Raw genomic sequence first — 25410 nt, 5'->3', positions numbered from 1 at the left:
CACCCAAACACACAGTCCACTATGGACCTAGTTTCCTAATACAATGTGTGCCTGTGGCTCAGAATAGTTTGTCCCCACTGGGCCTGTGTGTCCCAGGGTCTGTCGGCTGGGCCAGGTTGTAACCTGGATACAGCTGTAGTCCAGAGGAGCCATTAGTGGTGCCAGGAGGCCCCCCAGCTCCCAGTGAGAGCTCATTACTGTATTTGTGCAGTCACACTTCTCCTATGAAACACAGCAGTGTGCCTATGAAACACAGCAGTGTGCCTGGTGAAACTAGCCAGGACATTGAGCCTCGGGGAAAGCATTACGACTCCATTTGGAGTTCTGAGAGAGAGAGAGAGGGAGAGAGAGAGAGAGCAAGGTTTCATCGAAAGAGGGAGAAGAATACTAAGAATGATATTAATCATTAAACACAACTAGCTTTCCCTGTACTTAACTGTGAGAGTGTGAGTATCTGTGTTTATTGGATCTGATTAGTTTTTTTGTTCATTGTGTGTGAGTGTGCATATGATTGTGTGTATTTGTGTTTGTGTGCTCTCTGAGGCCCAGTTCAGCTGTCTGGTCTGGTGTGCAGATGGCCGAGTTGGGGCCTGCTGAATGAGATACCCTTTTTCTTTCCTCTGTCTCGTTATCTGCCCTTGATTCCTCTCCTCTCTTGCTTTTTTTTTTCTTCTGCTGGGTTTCATTTACCAGTTACATCCCTGGCTGCCTCCTCTCTTTCATCACTGCATCTGCTGAGGGCCATCTTGGGCAGAGGAGAGTTTTCCACCGCTCTATTTTCTCTCACCCTCCTTCTTTATGCGCCTCTCAGGGCTCAGTGCGGCAGCTATACACGGTGGCTTTGGAATGAAATGTCTCTTAACCGAGCCATGTGCCCCGGAGCTACGGTAATTGCAGGTGAAATTCAGCTTCCTCTTTAAAATGCCATCTCTCATTTCCAGTTACTGGCCCCCTCCGTATCTTTCTCTCTTTCTCTCCCTCCCTCCCCTCTTGCATTTCTCTCTCTCTCTCTCTCTCTCTCTCTCTCCCTCTGGCTGTCTTTCAGAGGCGTGTGAATCCCTCAGCCCCTGTCGCGTCTCTCTGCCCCAACAGACACTCCCACAATGCACAGCGCTGATGGTTGCACAGTGATATCAGCCATGCAGAGGAGAGGGAGGGCCGCTGCCTAGACTCCTACACACTCAATATGTGTGTGTGTGTGTGTGTGTGTGTGTGTGTGTGTGTGTGTGTGCGAGAAAGGAAGTGTAAAGATAGTATGTATGACAGAAGCTGAAAGTGTGTGTGTTTACTTGAGTGTATATGCCTGTGTGTATATGAGAGGAAAAGACATTTGTTGTTGTGTGTCTTAGAGAGAGAGAGAGAGAGAGAGAGAGAGACAGAGAGAGTGTGTGTGTGTGTATATGTGTGTCTGTGTGTGTGTACAGCGTCAGCAAGGCATGAGCTGTGTAGAGGTGACATCAAGGTGAACGCGGCGTGCGGAATGCTCTGCCGACTCGGGAGGCTGCAAATGGCTCTGTGGCAGATGGAGTCTTTGTCAGGGAAGAAAAATGGCAGCTCAAGAGCGTCAGCGAGACCCCCACTCACTCACTCTCTCACACACACACACACACACACACACACACACACACACACACACACACCACTTTCTGTCTGTCTCTACTATAGTGTCTTTTTTTTGCAGTTGGTCACACGCATGCATACATGCAATACATGCATGAACGCGCGCACACACACACACAAACATATTGACACACACACACCCCCCACACACCCCACCCCCTACCCTTCCTCCCCCCTTAGTGAGCTGGGCTGGCGGGCGGTGACCTTCCCCTGCTCGGAGGGTTCCCTGGCTGTTTGATCAATTATCCCTCTCCCATTGTTTACCAGGAAGCAGGAGAGGAGAGAGGAGAGGAGAGTAGGCTCAAAATGGCCACTGTCAGGTGGAGGGATCCATTTCCCTGCCAGCGTGGGGGTGGGGGTTAGGGAGGGAGAGGGAGAGGCAGAGAGACCAGAGCTGTGAAGCATGCTTAGAGGGAAGGGAGGAGCATCGTTCCCTGGCAGCTGGGATATGACATTATACTGAAGGTATACAGCTATGACACTGGTTACCATTTGTGATGCTGATCATGTGTTAAAATGTTGCTTGTTAGGTCACGAAACTTTGGCAATTCAAGCATTTGTTGTCTATATTGTAAAACCTTCAAAACATATTTTTCCCTCTCAGTGCATTTTCTACACAAATCAATCCTTAATGAATTATTGCAATGTATTGTCATGTAACACTGCATACACACATACACATACGTTTGCATAATCTCACAGTAATGCAGGTACACTTCCTATTTTTAGCGTGCAGAAGTGAGATGTGGGGGTGGGTGGGGGGGTACATACTCTAAAGGTCAGGTGGCAGAGAGAAAAAAACAAGTGGGAACAAATGATGCACTAAGCGAATGACACTCTGAGGTCCTGCTTTAATATGTATGTATCGCAGGTTGATGGCTGATTTCATTAGCGCCTCTCATTGTTATGCATAGATTGTCCTTCTGCAGCAAAATGAATATTGTATTCACACGCACACACACACACCCTCACAGACACACAACAGTTGCGTTTTCCAGGGAATACTGTATGTTTGGATCTTGCAGAGGGCTTGAAGAAAAGGTTGATGTTTCCACAGGCTGTTATCTGTGTCAGCTATAATTAAAACAATTTACAGCGCTGTCATTTTAACACAGGTTTTTGGCACTGCTGTGGACAATTCCTGTCAGGTAGTTTGTGTGATTATTTAGGGGGTCCTTGTTGATATTAGAGGGAATTATTTTCAAAGCAGCAAAGAAAGGTTGTCTTTGTTTAAAATGACTTGAGAGGAAGAAGTCATGTCGTATCTCAGGGTTCAGATTACGTCACTTCAGTTTACCTAAATCTGTGTGAGTGTGTGTGTGTGTGTGTGTGTTGGAGAGAGAGAGAGAGAGAGAGAGCGATAGATAAATGTTGAGTGCATGCCCATTAGTCCATGTGTTTATGTGATTCCACGCTCATCCTTGCACATAGAGAATACATATGGCGAGTGCGTGAAAATGCCTGACCGCCTCTTTCTAATCCTCCAAGATGACTGTGTTTCAGCAGGAATTCCAGTCCTTAGTGGGACATGAGCAAATGTTCTGTGAGAGATATTAATAGCTATTGTGGGCGGAAAAGGAAAAAAATCTTCTGCATTTTTCCATATGTTTTGTAAGGAAGCGGTCCAGATGGATTATCTCTTGGTCTGGAGCTTTCTCTTTCCTCAACTAGCTCAAGTCCAAGTGGCGCTGGACTTGCCAGAGACACACACACACACACACACACATACAAACACAAACACACATGAGCTCACACTCCTCCTGTCTGAAGTACAACAGGCTATTACTGATTAACATGTCTAAACTCAGCCAGTTCAGAAAGCCACTCTAATTCCTCTCCCGCACTGCTCTCCTATGAATCATGAGTGACGTGACAGTCTTTCTTCCTAACATACCTCACGTTCCTCGCAGTCGCTGAGATATGTTTGTCGCCTTTCTATTTGTTGCCTGAGAAACCATGTTGGCTTGTCTTCTCACATTTCACACTTGGTTTCATCCCCTTAACCCCTAATGCTCAGCCTGGATGGGCTGCCTGACCTCTTGAGTCATAGATGTTGGATTCATCAGCGTCACAAGGGTCAGAGTTGGGCTTCATTGTGCCCAGTGATTTTCAACACAGATGGAAGCAAACATTCTTGGGTCATAGATTTAAAAAAAAACATTCTTTGTAAACATATTAGACACATTTCCATCCCAGATTTTTAATTTAAAAGCAGTTTGTTGGTTGATTTCTTTTGATTGATTCTTTAAATTTGGTTGTGAACTACATGGTCTCAAGTATTTCAAGTTTTATCAAGAAGACCAGGACATTCACACGTGGTTTTGTGGCTTTAATGAAGAAAGACAAAGAAAAACACCCACACTCACTCCTTTCCTGAGCTGGCGCACTCATGCACGTACACACACATACACACACATATCCTCATACACACACATTATGTGGTGTGACAGGACGTCACAGATTCGGAGTTTCACAGCAGGCTAGCATTCCAGGACAGCAAAGAAGAGATAATGTCAGTGCGCTGCTGGTTAACTTACTGTTTTATCCCGTTTCTGAGCCACAAAGCGTGAAGGGTGTCTGTTTATGACACACACACACACACACACTCACACTCACACACACACACACACACACACACACACACACACACACACACACACATACACACACACACACACACACACACACACACACACACACACACACACATACCATACACAGGCCACTTTGCCTTTCCAAGCCTGTTAGACGACAAAGGCTAAAAAAAAACCTGGATTGACAAAAGATGCCCATAGACATCGCTGCCAACATAGACAAAAGCTACATTCATGTGTGGATGCATCTAAGTTTTCCTTTTTTGACACATGGTTCGTGGAACCAGGAAGTATGCCACACTGACTGACAGGATGTAGGATGCTGTTGTGTTGTTGTTTGAATTACACTCTTGGAGGTCACAGTTCCTTAAAATAGTTTTTTGGTGTATATTATTGTGCAACCTATCTTCTTAAAGGGCTTTGTGAGAGTGTTGATTCTTCATAACCCAGCGGTGCTATATTTAAGTGAAGAAATCATGAAATTCACCTAGTCAGCAGCGGAAAAAAAGAGCTTCCTCTCCAAACCGCCCACACTGCTCTCAGCCTTGTTGTGACTTGTTTGTCTGTCGTTGGAGGATTTCAGCTTCTTCCAGAACAATTGCACTTAAAAACCCTCAGCTCCAGAGGATTGGAGCTGGTTACACAGCAACAGAGCAGAGTTAAAACACAAAAAATACAAGTGGAGCCTGTGAGACGGAAACTGGAAAACACTGCCTCTCCCACCATCATGTAGCCTCTCTGTATGCATGTCAGGTGCATGCATGCTATTGTTACTTTCATCACTGGTGTGTTGTCATGTACAGCTGTTTGCTCTCCAGTTAGTGTACTGTATACTGAGTTAGTAGAGTTGCGGCAGTGCAGAGCTTATCTTCACTCTGAGCTTCTCTCTGATTTATTCTTAACATCTGTCTTTGGCAGGTGTGTGGAACCACAAGGTCCTCACTGTGAGCCTGTGATGTTGCTATCATTGCTGGTTATGTGTGTGTGTGTGTGTGTGTGTGTGTGTGTGTGTGTGTGTGTGTGTGTGTGTGTGTGCGTGCGTGCATTTGTGCAAAACAACAGAGAGAGGGCCTTCCTCCACCCCCTCCTTGGGATGAGTCATATTTGAGCTCTGTGTAATCCAAGCCCGTGTTTCATGTGTGTGAACAGACAGACCCTGAGCAGTGGTCTTGGTCCTGACTCCCTCTGGGGCAGTGAGTGGGTGAGACACGGCTATCAACAACAGGCCCAGGCAGCTTCGGTTTCAGCCTCACCACACAAGGAATCCACTCGTCGTGACACAGGCACCAACACACACACACCCAACACAAGCATACATCCATGTGGAGCCAGTGCTATTATTCTTCAACCCCCTTGACTCCACCTTAAATAATATCAGGTAACAAAAGGGGGCTGATGGCAGACTTTGATTGGTTCAACCATAAGGAAGTGTGGTGAGGATGGCCAAGTAGATACGGTTTCACATGAAAAGATAGTGTGACACAACTGTGGCACAGGTATGTGTGTGTGTGTGTGTGCGTGTGTTTGCGTGTGTATTTATGATCATGTGGCTTTCCACCTGTGGGAGTGTGATTGCAGTGCAATAATGTCAAGGCTGGGTTTGACACAGTCAACAACCAAGGCTCAAATATTTTGACTTTATATATGAAATCACACAGGGGAAGTGTGGTGACACAGGAAATGGGGCCATGTCACAGGGAAAAAAAGAGCTCTATTCTGTGGATATTCACCACAGCATTTCAAAGCACCCCATCACTGGTGTGACAAACTCTTTTAAAGGCACAGCTGGACTTATAAAAGGGTCTTCTACATTTGCCCCCAGGGGGGAGAAAAAATGTCCTGTATAGAGCACCAGAAAGGTGAGATTACTATGGTAGAGTTAAACTGTTTCCCATTATGGCTCATTTATCATTATCCCATATGTAAGGGTAAAAGTTTCATATTTTATGACTCAATGAAAAGTCATACGCAGAAAATCATTGTAAACCTCAGAGAATAAAAAAAACCTTTCCTCATCTTGTAAAATTTAAGTTAAATCCTCACTGAGAAAAAAGAGAGATATACTGTGTCCCAATTTTGTCATTTGATAATGATGAAAACGTAGATAGTTGCACAGAAACAAGACCACATTTTCACTTTGTGAACATCATTCACTGAATCTTTTGGGACTTCTGGGGTTTTTCGGAAGTGCTTTGTATCAGATGTCCCATTGACAAAGAAAGACTAAAAGTAGCAAAGCAAGAGAGAGAAAAAGAAGAAAGAAAGAAAGAAAGAAAGAAAGAAAGGAAATCCATGTGAAACTAACATTATGTGTGCCCCGAGGCAAACTTCTGGTGACCACCATGTTACACAGTTCTGGTCTTAATCTCAGCTCATTGAATTGTGGATTTCCCTGATTAAGTCTCATTTTAAGCCTTGTCAGTCGCTCTTTACAGACACACAGTGGTTCTTTATTTGTGTAACATAGTTATATTTCTTTGTGGTTTGTAGCACTCATTAAATCTTCAAATTTTACAGCACAATCACAACATAACTAGTAATAAATAATGTGATGATTTGAAAGAAAACCAACTCAACACATGACCATACTTTATATTCCTGCATGGCTAAAAAACTTTCAACAAATATTTTAGCAAGCAGATTAATCAACGGGGCTCAAAGTTAAACTGAGTAGTGGTAGCCTGTTTATGGTTATTGGTGCACACTGAATTGGCAATATACTTTGATTTATTATCTAAATATTTGTAAATGAGTAAAAGTTGTTTTGCTCTTTTGAAGTATGTTTACCAGCTGTGAGCATTTTGGCAAATTTGAACAGTTTCAACAATTTTCCTCCGCTGTCATAAACACAGAAAACACCAATATTTCAGTAACTGTTTTTTTGGGGGGCAGGGGGTGGAATTACAGGCTTTTAGGGGAACTGGTGCCCTTGTGGTATACCAAATATCCACAGCTGTCTTGGACCTGGTTCCTTCCTGCTTGGGGGCCTTTGTTGCATATCTCCCACTCCAAAAAGTTTTATGTTGTTACTTTTGTAGTCTTGCAAATCCAGACAAAGCTGCTTTTATCCAGTGTTTTTGTGCCACTTACATTGTTGGTAGTAGCAAAAATTACTACAAGGCTTCAAGTCACTGAAGCCAATAAGCATCTCAGCGCTTGGCAAGAAAAGGAGAAGTTTAGATGTGAAATCTTGTGGGTGGCAGAAAGAGTTGAGTGTTGTTAGTTGCCTGTTAGGGGAGGTCTTATAATACTAATAATAATAATAATAATTGGGGACATCAATAGTATTGAATAAAACATAACTTTGGTTATATTTAATCATGAAATTATGTGTGTGCAATTGTATTAGAACATCTCAGAATGTATTAACCATTAAAGTTACTCATCTAAATAAATATAAAAGTAGCACATTCTTTAAAGGGGACCTATTATGCTTTTTCTTTTCACTATTTAGTAGTTAATAGTTTACCTGGAGGTGTGCTGGTTGTCTGCAGCTCTTCATCAAACATCATCATCACTGTGGCTGTTTCTGCTTGTACTATTATTATACAACCAAATATCTCCATATGTTGTTTTGTATAGCACAGTTAACGAAGTTCTGCTAATTCAGTGAAGAAAATGTTTAATTTCTTGTAAACTCTAAACAATAAAATTCTTTTGTCATTTAATGTTTAATTTGAAGAAGATAAGCAGGAAGTGTTGGGTTTGGGCCTGGCCAGTTAGAACAGAGTGGGCTCATTAGGGTGGGGGCTTTAAGGAGACAGGAGCTAAGACTCCCTGTTAAGAGGCAGAGGCTCAACTAAGGGGCTGCATAAAGGGCCAGTATAAGATAAATAAGTGAGTTTTTTTGAGGTGTGAATTATGCACAGCTATTCTAGTGGAGTCCTAGAATAAAATACAGAGCTGATAGGTACCCTGTAATAAATATGGGTGCCAGGTTTATCTGCACACTAGTAGGCCTCAACTCAAAGCAAACAACAGTTAAACTAATCACAAAGGTCCATTGTTCAGGCCCTGAAGCTATCTCAGTCAATTTGAACATGTGCAGCTCAATATTGACTTCATAAAAAAAGGTACAGCCACTTACTCAACAAATCAACATGTAGACGCTTGCCAGGACTGCTCTTAAGTCTGAAAAGGGACACACAGATCAAACCAGCTCACAGTAATGGAAGCAGTTGTTTTGTAAAAGGAGAAACAAGGAGTGGACAGTATCGTCACACATCACATGAGCTCAGAGTCAGGGAGTACCGCAGCAGACGTGCACTGGCAAGTTTTTTTTTTTTTAAGTGATGAGATTGCTGAAGATGTGCTCTTGACCCAGTCTTCCTCCCTTGTTTTCTGTCTAGGGCAGCAGTGTGGGAGTGAATGCCAGGCATTATTTGTCTAGAATTATCTGCTCTGATCATCTGTAAAAGTTGAACAGATTTACGATCTGTCACAGTTAGTTTACAGAGACTAAGCTCTGATATTTCATTATAAAACCCATACAAATACAACATTTTCTCACTTCTGTGCTCTGGCTACATTTTATGATTCTCGCGAAATATGAATGTAAATAAGTGCCCGATATTATGGCTTATCTGCTGTATGTGTGTGTACATGTGTGCTTGTAAGTATGGATGTGCCTGTGTGTGTGCGTGGGCATGTGCATGTGTGTGGGTTTTTTTGTAACAGTACAAAGATGTCCCAAGGGTTTTTTCCCCTTTTCTCATTACAAATGCTAATGTCACATTAATGAAATCGGCTTAGTTTAAGGTTTATAGCGTAGCCTACACTGAGAGATTTGGCCTCGACACTTCCCACATATTTCAAGTTGAATCACATTTCCTGTGGGCATATTATTCTGAGTTACTCTAAAATGTACTGGAGTGAAACTGGGGAAAAAGTTTAGAGCATGGTTGCCAATCTTTGTCATCGTTGTAAATTGTCAGGTCACACGCTGTCGGCTGCCCAGCTTCTGAGGAAGACAGTTAGCTTAGCTTCAGCAGTAATGGCTTCAATAAGGGGCTGGCTAATGTAAACATTGTGTTAATGTGCTAGCAGCGGTTTGTAGAGTCACTAGCTGTTAATCATTGCTCAACAGAGAGCTTGTCAGGCACAACAACATGCCAGAGAGTTAATCATGGTTATAGATCCCTGCTTTTATGCAGAGAACATATTTAACAGCTGTGTTTCTAAGCTGTGTTTCTAATTATTAGGCCTTTCCAGTAAGCACGTATAGTAATATCACCATAAACCATGATTCCAAGGGTCAAATAAAAGATGGGAGGAACAGCTTTCGGATTTACATATCTAAATCCAGTTTTAGCTCATCTCAAATAAAAGAGTAGGGGCATTTACTAGATTGCTGATTCATAATGTCATAAAAACTGGAAAATATTCCTCCAGGAAAAAAAACAGCAATTGTAAGCTGAGCCCCAATCATGTGCATTTTTTCTCTGATTTTTTTCTACCATTTATACCCTTCAGCCATCAATCTTAGTCATTCCTCTCACTTGAGTGTGATGGGAAGCATTTTCTAACCTTTCACTCATGTTTTACTTCTTGCCTCAGTTTGCCTTTTTTTTTTAAATACTAAAACATTCAAAGCTTAAATAGAGACTGAGAAGAGATTGTTCTTAAAGCCAATTAAATTAAAAGCCAATTTTGTAAAATTGATTAGATTATGCTAATCAAGGGAGATAATATCTTAAAAGCAGGGTGAGAAAGGGAGATAGAGGGAGTGTGAAGAGTGGAAAGGAGTGACAGTCCAGCCGCCATTACAAGCTGCTGATTTCTGCAGAGTGCTTCATAAAATGTCAGAGCGCTTCTCCCTGAGCAAGACACTGAAAAATGGCAGCGCTGTGATGTGCTGGCACCTCACCTGCTGCACTGTGTGTGTGTGTGTGTGTGTGTGTGTTAGAGAGAGAGAGAGAGAGAGACAGAGAGGAAAAGAGAGAGCGCGAGAGAGAGGGAGACGCAGAGACAGGGGTAATATCTGTGTGTGTGTGTGTGTGTGTGTTTGCGCAAGTGTGTGCTTGTCTGTGTGTGAATGCCTGTATGTGTGTATTTACATCTGTGTGTGTGCGCTCGTGCATGTGTGTGTGTGTGTGTGTGTGTGTGTGTCCACGCTGGCCTCCCTCCCATGTTGCAGTGAAGCAGAACAGAGTGGCTGACTGCCCGCTGCTTTGCCTCCCTCTCTGTCAATACAACACTATTCTCTTCCAGCCAGTCATTTTCACATGTTTAACATTAAAGTAAAGCATCCATTTTAACAGAGGAACACAAGTGATTGACATATTGAGTTTAATGCGTTTAGATTTTCTCTCATCTGAGTTCACATTGCCAGATTGTTGTTGTTATTCCGCAACTACTCAGCAGCTTTTAAAGCCTTCATCTGATTTCAGTATTCACGCACACCTGCAACTCTGGATTGTGTGCCACTGGAAACACCTGACACATGTCTGTATACCGCATTTTTACCTTCCTTTTGCCATTTAGCATTTGTCTAGGTGTGTGTTGCAAAGAAAGCCAGGGTCTTTTTAATGAAGTCATTATGTGCAGGTGTTATTAATGTTGATTTTAACAAAAGCATCAAAGAAGAGAAAGGGTAAAAAATTACAGAGTGAGAAAGCAGAGACTAGGTGGGAGGGAGGTGTAAAGGTGGGGGGTTGCAGAAGAGATAATAAACACAGCATCAAGCCAGAGATGTGAGCAGCCTTTTCGTTTAGTAACGTTAACAGCTAAATGAGCTGTTAACTGTATAGCAAGTCACAGGAATCAGGGAACTCTGGGAAGAAAAAAAAAACCCTGGCTGATATTATTATTATCATCATCGTCACAAGAACGGCTCCATCTAAAATACATACAGTGTTATGTTTCAGGGTTTGCTGTTTGCTCAGGGAATGTCAGATGCAAAAAAAAGAACTAAAAAGATGATGATTATTAGGGAGGTATTTTACAATGATTTACTGGATATTAAAGATTTGAAGTTTATTGAAATGCTATGGTTGATATTAGGGCCACAACTGACCTCCATGATTTATTAATCTGCCTTTTTTTGATTATTCAATTAATGTTTGGTTTAAAAAATTCCAGAAAATGTTGAAAAATGGGCATCACAATTTCCTAAAGAAAACAAGTGACATCTTCAAAGTCTTTTGTCTGACCAATAGTCCCAAACTCAAAAGATGCTCAATTTAACACCTCATAAAACAGTTAGTAAATCACTTCTTAGTCTAAGTGCAGCTACTTTTTTTTCATTTTACCAATTGAATAATTGAATAAAAACTGTCCTTAATAGCTTTTTGTTATATGAGCTGTTGTTTTGTCATTTTTTACATCGTTCAGCTCAAAGAAAGTGTTTAATTTCAGTGTTTTCTGTGAAGATGTTATAAATGTGGACTGAATTAAATCTTACAAACCAATATCAGACTGCAGAAAAATTCACACTTATAATTATAATCAACCTTTGATACCTTTTTTCTAGACAGTTTGTCCCATGAATAGTTTTTTTGCTGCAGCTTTGTGTGGTGTGTGGAGGGGAGTAGCAGAAAATTAGGGTCTATAACTGTGCTTGTACTATCTTTTCTGTGCTGTTGAACAACACATTATGTGCTCCAGGAACAGAATCAAACCAGGCTTTTGTAACTGGTAGTCATGAATAAGCTATTTCTGCCATCACACCACTTATCTGAATTCTGTCACATTTGCACAGTGATATATTCGTTATCTCCGACCAAGTAAAGTTTCAGTTGAACAGAAGTGAATCTGAATAGTCTTTTCCCATGGAAATGGACAGAGGGGGCTGCAGCGATTGCTCAAGCAAGGCTTGCCGCTCTCCGGCTATTCCATTGTTCTGTCACTGTCAGTTTGTTTTGCTATTTGACATGCATGTCATTTGCATTATGCATATCTGGAGTAGTGTGCTCATTCACCCCCCACGCCCCCCTCCCCTTTCTCTCTTGCTCACACTCTTTCCTCTTCATCCCTTGATATTCCTGATAACTGATGCTATTTCCTGTTATTCAGTTTTATGTATTTTAGTATTTCCTGCATTTATTTAAATATGTGCCGTTCAAAGAATGAAGGATATTCTTAGCAACTGCTGATTAAAACTAAATTATGCTCAACACTGATAATCCAGAAATTTTAAATACATTGACAACTGATACGAGCTCAGCAGTTACACACTAAAAACAAATACCATGTAAAAGTTACCAAGTTTACAAAGTCATGTTATGATATCAAATAATGAGAATCAAAGCATTCAGTTATCAAGTTTTTGATCATATAAGAAGTATTATTGCTACAAACTGTTTGAGATTACATAAAGTAAACATTTTATAGATATTTTTTAATCATTTCAGACTTCTGGTTGAAATAATTTAATCAGAGAGAGACTGCATGTGGCCAAATGAGCGTACAGGTGTACAGAGGAAGCCTGCATATGTCCACAATAGAAATAGTTGACGTGAAACTGAAATAGTGAGCTGAAACACATGAAGTGATCAGAGCTTAAAACTTCAGGGGAAGGTGTATAAATGTCACTGCTTTTACTCCAGATTTAAAACACCAAAGCGGACATGTGTTATTGTTACAGCAATTACACTGACCTGAGCAATGTCCCTGGAAGTAATGAGATATGATTAAACATGCATTTTAAATTAATTTATTACTGCAAATGTGCACAAACAGCAAATGTACTGTTGAATGCTGTTTCTACTGTTCTGCTGTATTTAGTATGTGTGATGTGTTTTGTGAAGCAAGTTGTGTGCTGAGTATCTAAGCACAACGTTTAAGGCCTTGGGCTACATTTTTTGCAAATCATCAGTTTGGTTTTTTGCACCAGAGCTACATTCACTGAATATTAGACTAGAGCAAATGTAAAATACTGTAACAGTCTATAATCTAAATTGTAATTAACATTAACAGGCTTTGGCTTACCATTCACTTTGCTTCCAATGTATCTGGTGTGTTGGCGTGTGTGTGTGTGTGTGTGTGTATGTGTGTGTGTGTGTGGTTGCCTGAGACGACATATTATTCTCTAAAGCATCGGATTGGTGTTATTCTGTGCTTCCAAACTGCTCCAAAGTCATTATGGACTCTTGTAGACACATGCAGCCAGTGGCGAGCAGATCTCGTTCAGTCTGCAGAAAAACCGTAATGAGCAGCGAGACTGGCAGATGAGTGTGAGTGGCTAGCAGAGGGAGAAGGGCAGATTCATCAGGGATGATTGCCTGATGCACACTTCTGGTTTTTTGATGTGAAGACCCAGCGAGGTTACCATGGGGAGAATAATTAGCTTTGGCTGGATGCAGATGCGAATGAGCGTAAGAGATGGGATTTTTCTTATTGAGCTTACTTTATGATACTTAGAATGGCGCGTACGAGTGTGCTTGTGTGTGCAGATACACATAGACAGAAACACGCTCACTACCGGCTCATTCTCTTCTATTTATGGCCAGGAAATGGGAGTAGTGCTATGTCTGGTTGAGCTGAGTAACACTATTCTGTCACACATAGGTTTGACATCAAACACAAGTGACAAGCCTATCCTATTCCTCTCCACCGAGTCATCACCATGTCCCAAAATCACATTATTGTCACTGGGAACCCAGCAGAGACGGATGGTGAGTAGGGGTGTTGATTCCAGCCTTTGGCATCTACAGTATGCTTGAAAAGGCAAATAAAGCCATTTGGCAGGAGCCGATTTCTTGTCATTTCAAAAATATACAGAATGCGTGTGGCATGCCGTTTGGTTTTATAGTTTATCTAAAGCCTCTTACAGTGACATGGATATGTGTGTGTGTGTGTGTATGTGTGTGTGTGTGTGTGTGTTTTAACAACAGAGCCCAGTGAATACTGAAGCTGGAAACTCTTCAAGGCTAACACCATGGTCTACCATTTGCGGCACACAGGACCATATCATTACCTTTTTGCCCTGGCAGGCAGTAAGCAGCTCTAGCGTGGTAAGCTCCAGTGTTACATGGCGGCAGGCAGGCAGGCAGGCAGGCAGGCAGTGGTGTGGCTGTAATAAGACCTGTGGCCAGCACCACTGCCAAGGCTAGCTGAGGCGGGGTGAGAGATGGTGCCCATCCCCTACATGCCCTGCTCTGCCATCTGTCACTGGGCAGGAGCAGAGCCGAGGGAGGGGTCTGAGTCACTCTAGTTGTTGTCACCTAGACAGGCCACACTGGGGCATGCTGTCTCTTTGTACTCCTTTCAGGCCTTGGCTCCGTCCACTGCCAGTTCACAAAGTGCTTCTGCAAATATCCTTTTCAATATCATGATTTAGTGATTCGGTACGGAGTTTTCTTACTTCATAAATTTTAAATTTACTTAACGAAGATCTCTCCTAAACAGTCATCAAGTTCTACAGTGATATAACACCTTGAGTAAAACAGAGCTGAAACAATTATCTGATAATTGATTAGCCGTTTCAAGTCACTTTTCCAATTAAAATTTCCAAGCTTACCCGAGGTCCAGCTTCTCAGGTGAGAGGATTTGCTGCTTGTCTTTGTCTAATGTGATAATAAACTTAATATTATCACAACTGATAATGTCCTATGTGATAATATGCTGCATATCTTTGGATTTTGGACTGTTAGTGAAGAAAAAACAAACGGTTTGATCATATCATCACAGAGCATAGGAAACATTTTCTGGCAGATTAATCAATAATGAAAATAATAATTAGCTGTAGGCTCAGAATAAATCACACAGTTTCTGTTGTGGCTGTTTAGAGGGGAAGTGTGATATCATACAGTACATCTGCTGTCTCTTTAAATGTTCTTTCAGTAGATGTTTGACTCTGGACAAAGGTTGTCACTTATTTTTTGCCCAGACACTGTGTTATGTCATTTCCTGGCCTCAGAGGTGTGTGCAGAGAGGGGAGGGAGGGATGAAGGGAGGAGAAAAGGGGTCAAGCAAGCTTGTGCGTGCACTCCACTATAAGCAAGATGATCTTTCTCAATTAGTGTAGTGCCAGCAAGCATGCAAAGAACAAACATCCACATCCACATAATGCACATGGCATGCCTACAAAAATACACCCACAAACACAATCAGCGATGGGAAGTTCAGACTCTGAGCAACAGCCAGAAATGAAACGCAGGGCCAGAAATAAAAAATGTTCAAGCTGATTGTGTCAGCTGTCAGTGATCTTGATTTCCACCACAACTGCAACAGAAAGTACCTTTTGTCTGTGTGTGTGTGTGCTTTTAGTAATGAGTGACTAATAACTGACACCTGGTAAGCAGAAGAGCCTTTAGATACTAGACCAGTATGATCTATTCTCAGAAAGAACCTCCTTATTTACTGGAAATGGTAAACAAATCAATATGTTTGTGCTGAGTAACTCTGAATGAAATAAACTTTTAAAAGAGCAATGACTCCCATTCGCTGAATAAACAAGAAGTGCTAATGGTGGATTACTCATAGTGATCCTCCTTTATTTATTTATTTATTTGTGTGTTTTTTTCTCACCAGTGACATTCATCATGACACACTTGCTATGTTGACATTTGTCTGTTTAGTTTCTCGGAGCAGCAGGACTGAGCTAAAAAAGAGGTCTCTGTGTTTGACACAGTTGCTCATCACAATAAAATGTGATAATAAAAAAAATGTAAAAAAAAAAAAAAAAAAAGATCCAGAGGAGGGAGTTTAACGTTGCGGAAGCAGCGACAATACAGTTATTGTCGGCTGCAGTGAGGAGAAGAAGAAAAAAAAGACGGAGAGCTGGGAGCCTCCGTGTGTCTTTGAATGGGGTCAGGGCATTGCGGGGAATAATGCATCTCCCTTCTCTTGCGCCAGGCGCTCCTTCCATTACGGCTGGAGAAGAGACATTGTGTCCACACTCTGATTACCACTGATCCATGCTGATGACTCTGTTGGCGGATTATCTCAGTTAGTATCAGCCATCTGTTACCGTGTGTGTGTGTGTGTGTGTGCGTGTGTGTTGAAGGGGGCAAGGAGGAAAAGGGGCACTAAGACACACAGGGGGTTGAATAGTTTGAGGCTGTGACACATACACACACACTCTCTCTCTGTCACACACACACACACACACTTCTATAGGCACATGTATTGGCAGTCTTTTGTAAAACCTCTGCACGCGTAACCGAGCAGCGTAACATACATGCAACACCACAAAAAAAATGCACGTTGTGAGGCCATATACCAAGAAGTACATACAGGCCATTACACCACTGCCAAATGCACGCACTCCTTTATACAGTTCTGCCCTCCTTTCAGATGATACTGACATGTGAAGGCTCCTATATGAAGGCCACATGCAATCATAAAACTGCAGAGCTGTTTATAGCTACACTATCTCCTGAAGGGCCGTTGCACCCAGCCACTATTAGCTGCATGCGTTGACAGCTGGGTGCTGTGTTGTATTTGTGGACGTGACTGTGAATCCAGCGCTGGAACACATCTTATAAATCATAGTTCAGCCATTAGCATAAATTCTCCCTCTCCTTGCATCTGCGAGACCTGCTGTTTCTGGTTGCGCTGCTCCGCTGTTGATTGGTCGGTGTTGTTCAAGTCAAATTGATTTAGCCGTTCACGGAGATTATAACGCTTGCCTTATAACCGCCACTGTGGTGTGCCGTTAATTACCTATAAAATCAAGCTAATTCTGATGCTAAATCCATTTTAATTTCTCATAATTAAGTCAGGATTGGATCCTTAAATACCTTGGCGCTCCATTATTGTTGCAATCATTGTTGTGGCTGTGCATTTGGAGCTACATTGCCGAGCTCAATCTTATTATTGTTATTAGATTTAATTGCACTAAGTGATCAGTTTGTAGTTGTCGGAGGAAGATGGACTTGCCATGCAGTGGCTTTTTTCTTTTTTTTCCCCCTGCTGTCCTTTCTCTCTCCATCTTTCATCCCCAGAAAGAGGCCCTTTGAGAGATTGTGAGAGATGAGAGGAGATGAGGGGGAAGGTAGCTCTGCTTTACACCTCTGCAAAGGAGGGATTGCTTTTTTGTTGTTTGTTAGGGGGGGAAATCAATTCTGTTCACATCATCACGATTTGACAAGGCGAGGCATTAAGTGCAGATATTGAGAAACGACAGGAATGGTTTACAGCCTGTCCTTCATCTTCTCCACTCTTCTCCTTTCGTCTGTCTGTTTTTTTTTCACAACAAAATCAGAGCATATTGTCTTTCTTATCCTTTTTTCTCCTTTCCTCTCCTCTCCTCTCCCCCACCTCAATCTTTGTATCTCCTTTTCTCTTCTTTCTCTGTTTTTCTTTCCCTCTGAAAAAAGGTAGGGAATGATCCGCTTCACTTACCAGCTGACACCACATAAGCTCGCTCGTCCTCTGAGACACAAGCCTTTTGTTTTCATGTGCATTATGATAATTATGAAGGGCCACAGCTCCTCTCCATTTTCATCACACTTCTCATGATACTTACATTTTTTGTCAGGAGCAACCACGGGCATCACTCTTTTTTTATCTTGTGAAAGAATCCATTTTTTCAAGTTTTTTTTTTCTTTTCACCCTAACCTGACATTTAAAGGGTGACAGCCGGAGTGAAGGAGCACAGAGTGTGACAGCCACTCATGCAACAAAATGTGACAGAGAGGTAACATTTTTTGATTGAGATTACCACAAAACACTAAATCACTCAAACAGAAACACACTCATCCTTGTAACCAACATTAGATATGAATTATTTGCTATTCTGATTGATAATTTGGCTCCTTATCTCACATCTTATTGCCTCGCATGAGAGGCCATACGTAGGACCTTTGACCTTGCTCATAATTACACCACTGCCATCTTTTTCACTGCAGCAATGGCAGTCATGGCTGCCCAAGTCCGATGGCACACCAGCCTCCTCCCTGTGGACTGCAGCAGGTTTTCTTGTCATCCGTGCCTCTCGCTCCCCCTCTCCCTCTCTCTCTCTCTCCCACTCTCCCTCTCTCTTGTCAGTGTTGCTCCTGGCGAAAGGCTGATACTTGATATTCAGAGGATAGCAGCTTTTGTCTCAGAGATTTAATCAGTGGCTCTGCTCCCACTGCAGAGGAGAGAGGGAGGGTGGGTGGTGGAGGGGTGGCAGGAGAGAGGGAAGGAAAGAGAGATGGAGGCAGAGACTGTTTATGTGTAATGACACAATAACAAAGCCTGCCTGTAAAACACAATCTGCAAACTGTGCTTTTGAAGGGGATTTTCAGTCCTGGATTAGTGTCAGGCAGAGGGATATGGAAAAGGAGAAGAGAGAAAAAGAGTCAGGTTGATGTGATAGACAGGGGATGTGATTTTGTCTGTGTGTGTATGTGTGAGTGCAGTGGGGGTTTAAATGTGTGAGCGTGTGTGTGTGTGTGTGTAAATTCATGTGTTTTCATACTGTTTAGTGTTTATTTGGCTACACAAGTTGGCGGCTGTGTGGACTCGACCACATTGTGTTCTTGGTTGTAAGCAAAAGGGGGATTAAAGTTGAATAATGTAAGTAAAATATTTGGCTGCAGAAGGGCCAAATGTTTCTTGTGAGGGTTTATGTTGTTGGATGGTTGATAATGGCTGTCATGGCGACACTGTGCGATTCATAATGGAAAGCTATCGTGTTGGTTAATGCACCCAGCATTTAAAAGCCTCTCCATTTAGTTCGAGTTCCAACTGAAAGGACTCCGGGAGCAATGTTGTCTTTAAAGGCCTCAAAGAGCTCTTAAATTTAAATGACATTCTTTTTAATCAAGGAGGTGTAAAGGGATCCTGGTTGTCAAACACAGGTGTGCGCAAGTGTGTGTGTGTGTTAGTTTGTTTGCGCGTGTGTGCTGATGTATGTGTCTTACAGAGGGAGAAGGAGAGGAAAAAAGACAAATAATGTGTTTTTGATTTTGAGTTTTTTGCTAACTTTTGTCATTCAGAGCTAGAGGTCTTCACGGGTCCAAAATGTAGGACCTGACCCAAAACAGACCTGTGGAAAACATGGTTGAACACGATGTGCATAAATTATATCTTCAAAAGGAGAGACCTGTCAATTAAGAGGCAGCTGCGGAGAGAAAGAGCAGCAATGTTGTAAAGAATTAATGTAAAGTCACAGAAATTAAAAGAATTTGTTTATATGCTTCAAACATATTTAATACATTTAATATCTGTGAATCAAAGTAACAGCATACATCTTGTAAATGACTGATTTTCCTGGAATATGTTAGTCTTCAGTTCCCACGTCAGAACCCTTTTCTCATCTTTGTCGACTATTTAAAACAGGAGCAAACAGCTGATGTTTCAGTCAGTTTTACCTCCTTGCTCTCCTTTTCGTTAAACTTGTTCCTCACGTCGATTCGCTACATTCTCCTCTCACTCCAAACACACACTTTTCTCCTGCAGTGATTGTGACGCACTACATGTTTAGAGCTGATACGGTGTTCTCTCGGGTCCACTCGGATCCGCTCAGGTTATTGATAAACAGACCCGAGACCTGCGGCAGTATAAGGAGACTCGACCAAACCCGATTAGACTGAGGAGAGTTTTGACCCAGTCCGACTGAGGTCTGGGTTGGGTCTCATTTCCTCAGAACCGAGCAGACCTGTGAGTGACTTCTCTGTAGTAGTTCCTGCCCTGCTGCGGACCACAATTCTCTCTGGTGTTTCTCTTGCATCGAAATGTAAAACTTGCTTTGTTGTCCAGTATCAAAACCCTTAAAGATGTTATCCTCCTTCCCACCCTATATAGAATCGATAGAGGCTGGGAGCCAGTGAGCATGGCTAAATAGAAATATTGTTCAGGGGAAGTGAGATGTGAAAGGAAAAGTGTCAGGAGATGTGTGTGCGTGTGAGCATGTGTGCGTGTGTGTGTGCTAGAATATGTTGTGTATGTGTAACACTATGCATGTGTGTGTGTGTGTGTGTGTGTGTGTGGGTGGGTGGGTGTGCTTTGCTATTGTAACCCTGCTGATTGGATTGTGTTTGACAGATATGGAGTCTGGAGAGCGGCTGGCCTCCCCTGTGCCCACCCTGTCTGCTGCTCGCACCTCCTCCCCTGCGGCCTCTTCCTCTTCCTCCTCCTCCTCCTCTTCTTCCTCTTCGTCATCCCCTGCGCCCCACTCTAAGAGCAGCCTGGCCCCGAGCCCCTCAGCACTGGGATCCACACTCAGCACCTCTGGTAAGAATCACTCTTTCTGTCCACCTGTCGATCTTCTCTCTCTCTAAAACTATGAAAAATACCAGCACACTTTGTAAACAGTCTCCATGTAACCATAAAAAACACGCCAAATATGGTAACCTTCATCTCTTGATAGCATTCAGAATCCTCATTTCTTTACCATGAAAAATGAGTTTCCTTCTGTATTAATTATACAGTTATTTTGCAGCCTGTGTGAATACACCTCTCTCCCAGCTACAAGGATTTTTTTCCCTGACAGCTTGGGTTGCAATTGAAAAGCTGCTGCATTAATGAATCCCAAACAATTAGGGGGCTCTTTTGTGTGAGAAACACACACATGCTTCGCCATGTCTCCTGACAACCTTCAGCTCTCTGGCTCCAGCTGCCTCAGAGTCAGGCTCAGCACGACACTGTGCATGCATGTGTGTGTCTCTATGCGTGTGTGTGTGTGAGAGAGAGAGAGAGAGAGAGAGAGAGAGAGAGAGCGAGCCTCTGCCTGCATGATTTAACATTTGTCAGCCACTCAGTGTCTAGTCAGTCCTGTCCAGCATCCAGCCTCCTTTCTATGTATTGGTCAAAGCCATTAGGCAAAGGAGTGTATATGTTTGGTGTGTGTGTGTGTATTTGTGTTTGTGTTTGTGTGTTTGTGTATGTGTTTTTTAGCTCTGTGTGTTTTTCAAATATCCCTTGCGAGAGTGAGTGAATCATTTGCTCATGCTCTCTTTCTCCTCATCTCTTAATGTCTTGCTGTTTTTCATAGGCCTACTATAGACACACACACGCACACACATAAGCACACACACACACACACACGCACAAACATAAGCACACACACAAACAAAGATTTCACTGAGCAGGGAATAGCCATGATTCTTGTGTATGTTTTTTCCCTCTCTCTGTTACAAGAAGAGGAAGAAGGAGAGAGTAGAATAAAGCCCCTTGTTTTGTCGTCCATCTCCTCAGTTTTGCCCCAAAGAAGAAGCCATTAGGAGCATCTCCTCCTTATGCATTATACATCCCCCTTATCCCTCTGTGCCATTACGTGTGCTCAGATTTTGTAGATAAGCGATTTTGGACTGAGCGTCAAATGAAATGCTGAGAGGCAGGCTGTTAGCTCTGAACTTCTGCTGCGCTTTGTGAGAATCAAGCAAGGCAGTTCTTTTGTATGAGATGCCTTTTTCCTCTCTGTAGACTGTAACTCAAACATATACAAAGATATATGCTGAAAGAGTTGTGCTACACTCATCTCATCATTAAAAAAGGAAAAACATAATGAAACCGAACAACAAGAATATGTCAAGTGTATTGTGTAAGCAGGTAACATCGGTAATTATGTATTGCAGAGATATAGTTTCAACACAGTGTTTGCAGGCATTGTTCAAGGTTCTTTACCAGTGTGCCAATCTGAAAAAATCTGAAGTACATTAAAATGAGCGTGGACTTTGTGTGTTTGAGTGCGTGCGCGCGTGTCATTGATGAGGATATCACTTGGAGAATAAAAGCTGATCGGTGCTCGTAGCGCTCTCTCCTTCTGGGATCAACTCACGGATGCAATTAACTTAAATCTGTCTGTGGAAATTTGATTGACTGCAACAAACAACAAATTAATCCCCCTTCGGCAGCATCCAAACATGAAAAAAGCAGGCGGTGCAGTTTGTCAGAGTGGAGGAAGGATTGAAACAGAATGAGAAAGAGGGCGAGAGAGAGAGAAAGAGAGAGGGAGAGAGACAGCGCGTAGGTAATCCTAGGTATGTCTTTCCTGTGCTTCTTTCTCGCTTCAAATTTTTAGATTTAATTATTCGCCTTCTGGAAGCCTGCATTAATATTGAAAAGGCATTTGCAGATGTCACTTTGTGTTGCCTGGAAAGGGAAGGGGTGTTCAGTGGGAGGTGGTGGTGGTGGTTGGGGGTGTTGGTGGAGAGGTGGGCACCCCAGGCACAAGTGAATGCTGTGGCTGGCCTTTCTGGGGGTTGCACTGCAGTCGTTTATCTTCGTATCCGCTAGCTGACGCTGGCAAGGCGGGCTCTACATATTCAGCATATTCTAATGACATTCAAAAGGCAGATTTTGCTGTCTTGTGGTAGAGCGGGGCCTTGAAGCCAACACAAAGGGCTATACTCTTATACTTCACACTGCTGGCACACTGGTAAAGCTTTGTTTCTTGCCACATTCGGCTTGATTCTCACTTAAAAATAGTCTCTGAGATGCATCTGTAGATTCATGTTAATTTACAGCTTTCGTTACTCTTTGCTGCAGAACATACATAACTGTCCCTACTGTGTAAAGTCTCCCTCTGGATAATTAGATCCCAGACTGCATTAATTCAAAAAAACACTGGCACTTCAGTGTCATTCTGTTTTACATTTCTGTGGTGTTTGCAAGTGTATTGTAGTTTGACATTTTCATCAGCGCCATGCACAACACTTTTCCTTTTCTTCAGTCATCACTTTTTTGCATGTGTATTACCTGGCTTATGCAGTGGCATCAAGCAGGCTTGCTCTCCTTTTCTGGAATAGAAATTGAATTTGCATGAAATATGCTCACACAAAATTGCATCTGACTCTGGGAGGAGGTAATACGTGGCAGTCGCCTCTGCCAGAAATGATTGTGCTCAGGAAAAACGCTAGATGATGATGATGTTGATGAAGTATTCTTCTGTGCTGAAATTGAATACCAAAAGGATAGAAAGAGGTTAGCTTTTTACACCTTATATACACACTTCTTTTTCCTCACTTAGAATAACCAGTCTTTGTCACAGTGCAGCATATCCTGACGCTCAGTCTAAACGGAAGAAATATCAATAGACAAGTAGTCCAGTGCTAAAATTGGATTATGGCAAAATGCTCGTTAATTTCAGTCTTTTATTGTATAGACACAATCATCATGCACAAGCAACAGACTGTCAGATGCTTGTAGACACTGGAGCTACCTTTTGAGGAAGTACAATGTGCACTCAGTGAAAGCTAAATCTGAAGTTAATTCTTACACAAATAGAAGTCAGTTGTTCTGTATTTAATTCTTATAGAGTCAGGTGGATAAGAAGCGACAAGCTTCAAAAGCTGTTCAAATCTAGGTTTTACACATCCTGTCGGTCCTTATATCAAGAGTTCTGATGTAATTTGAGAGCAATGTTCTCAGTCTGCACAAATAAACATATACAGTACAAAACAAAAAGTAGGGCAACAAGCAGTGCTAAAGGTGCAATAAACAACTGTCAGCTGTCTTTAAATTGCACTTTATGGAAGAAAATAATTGTTAAATATGTACAAATAGTGAAATCAAGTCAGAAGTGAATATTTTTAGATTAGAGTTAAAAGCCTACCATCTCACCATCTTTTAATCCTATCACATAGGGCTTTTCAGTCTGTATCTGTATGTGAAGAGATCTCCTTCAATGGCTTGAAAAGCTCAAATACAAGGAATTAAAAAAATGCTGTTGTAACTATCAGCTAAAAAATTCTGTTAACAAATCAGTGCTCCACTAACTGTGAAAGAGGCAGCTCTATTTTAACTCTTGTTTGAAGATGTGGTGGAAAACCAAATGCTGAACTGTCAAAAAACCTGCAAACAGCATAATTGCTCCTTTTATGGAATAGAAGAGAGTGTGTTTATTAAGAAATGGAACCAGTCAAAAGCTGTGAACTTTTCTCCACTTTTTGCTCTTTATCATTGGCCAATGTGTTGTCATACACAAGTATCTGTTATGGATTGACTTTGGAAACATGTGAGTACATCCTCCTCCCTGATTTGGATCTGTCTTAGGCCGTCTGTTTGGAGCAGCAGGAGAGCAGCCCTTCATTGGCTCCACATTGTCAAGTGCCTTTCCTCTGGTCAACCACCCAGCCTTCGGAGCCATCTACACTGCCGCAGCAGGCAGGCCTGAGTTTGGAGGCCTGGGCTCCCTGGGCATGTCAGCTGCTCTGGCTGCCCACCCCCAGCTAGGAGCCCTCTCTGGTAAGACGTGGATTTCAAGATTTGAGAATGGGGAGCCCAAGATTTGAGAATGGGGAGCCTGGGGGGTGCAATCATTTTGTAGATGGACATGTTTCTACAACTCACTTCTCTTGTTTTCTCTTGTACCGTCTCCTCCCCGACAGAGTGGTGGCGAGCTGCTGAAGCCCATGGACGGGGAGCTGCTGCCTTTCTCCCTTCTTTCATTGGCTTCCCTCAATTCTTCACCCCCCATATCCAGCCCAACCACAGCCCCAGTCCTGTTCAGATCAGGATGCCCAGCAAGAACAGCCATGCCCCACCTAAAGGTGTCAAAAACATCCATTTACTGATCCCAACAGTTCTTACTTACAGACAACATCAGCATATAATTCATATAATTCTTCTTAGTATCGTCATATGTGCTGTGGTCTCTTTTTGTAAGAGATAGTGCAACTCTGCACTGAAAATAAAGAACCTAACCTCTGTCTCTCCTCTCCCACTATCTCTATTTGTGTGTTCTCTTTTTCTTCCACTACCTAAATCCACTTTGGCCTGTGATGAGATTTCTCCTTTTCTAGACAAATTTAATGACTTTCAGTCCTCACTTAGTGATTCTGTCAACCTCTCTCTCCCCCCTCCTTCCCCTTCCCACGTTCCCTCTCGTAATCTCTGTTTCTTGCACTCTTTTAATTTCACTGTATCTTTTAATTTATCTTTTATTATGTAAACCACTCATGTTGGGCTTGTGCTTTTCGCAGCCAGCATGTTTGATGAGATACATGTATAAATCAATGTTTTCAGTAGCCCCATTGCATTTTGCACTTAGTCCCAGATATTTCATTATCCTGTGTAGCAAAGATCTGTTAAAACGAAAGTCTGTTTTGTGTTTCTAGGGGTGAATGGGGCAGTAAATGGCAGTGGAGTCTGTCCTCCCACCACACAATCAGGAAGCTTTTCTGCAAGTTCGGCCCCTGTCCAGACATCGACCAAGCCAATCAAGAGTGCAGAGCCCTCCAATAGTCACCATAGCAGCCCTCAGAATAACCCAGCAGAGATGGCAGAAAAGCAGATCCAGAAACCTAAAGAGAGAGTCAGTACTGGGTTTTAGTAACTCTGCAATTTGAAAAGAAGTGACATTTGAAACACAGCTTATCTATTA

At 42.3% G+C, this 25410-nt stretch overlaps 1 protein-coding gene across 5 annotated transcripts in view; it reads left to right on the top strand.

Annotated features, from left to right (window-relative positions):
* The window catches only part of LOC128362530 (bromodomain adjacent to zinc finger domain protein 2B-like), a 74114-nt gene that overhangs the window by 21959 nt on the left and 26745 nt on the right, over window positions 1-25410 (top strand). For all 5 annotated transcript variants that reach the window (XM_053323324.1, XM_053323340.1, XM_053323316.1 and 2 more), the window contains exons 3-6: window positions 20130-20318; window positions 24081-24272; window positions 24416-24577; window positions 25145-25341. In XM_053323324.1, coding sequence (XP_053179299.1) covers window positions 20132-20318; window positions 24081-24272; window positions 24416-24577; window positions 25145-25341 — 738 coding nt within the window. In that variant the 5' untranslated portion in view covers window positions 20130-20131. The remainder of the gene's footprint in view (window positions 1-20129; window positions 20319-24080; window positions 24273-24415; window positions 24578-25144; window positions 25342-25410) is intronic.

This window comes from Scomber japonicus, chromosome 1, assembly GCF_027409825.1.
Source record: "Scomber japonicus isolate fScoJap1 chromosome 1, fScoJap1.pri, whole genome shotgun sequence".
Taxonomy (NCBI): Eukaryota; Metazoa; Chordata; class Actinopteri; order Scombriformes; family Scombridae; genus Scomber; species Scomber japonicus.
Note: the sequence above shows the minus strand (reverse complement) of the source record. Positions and strands in the feature narration are given on the sequence as shown.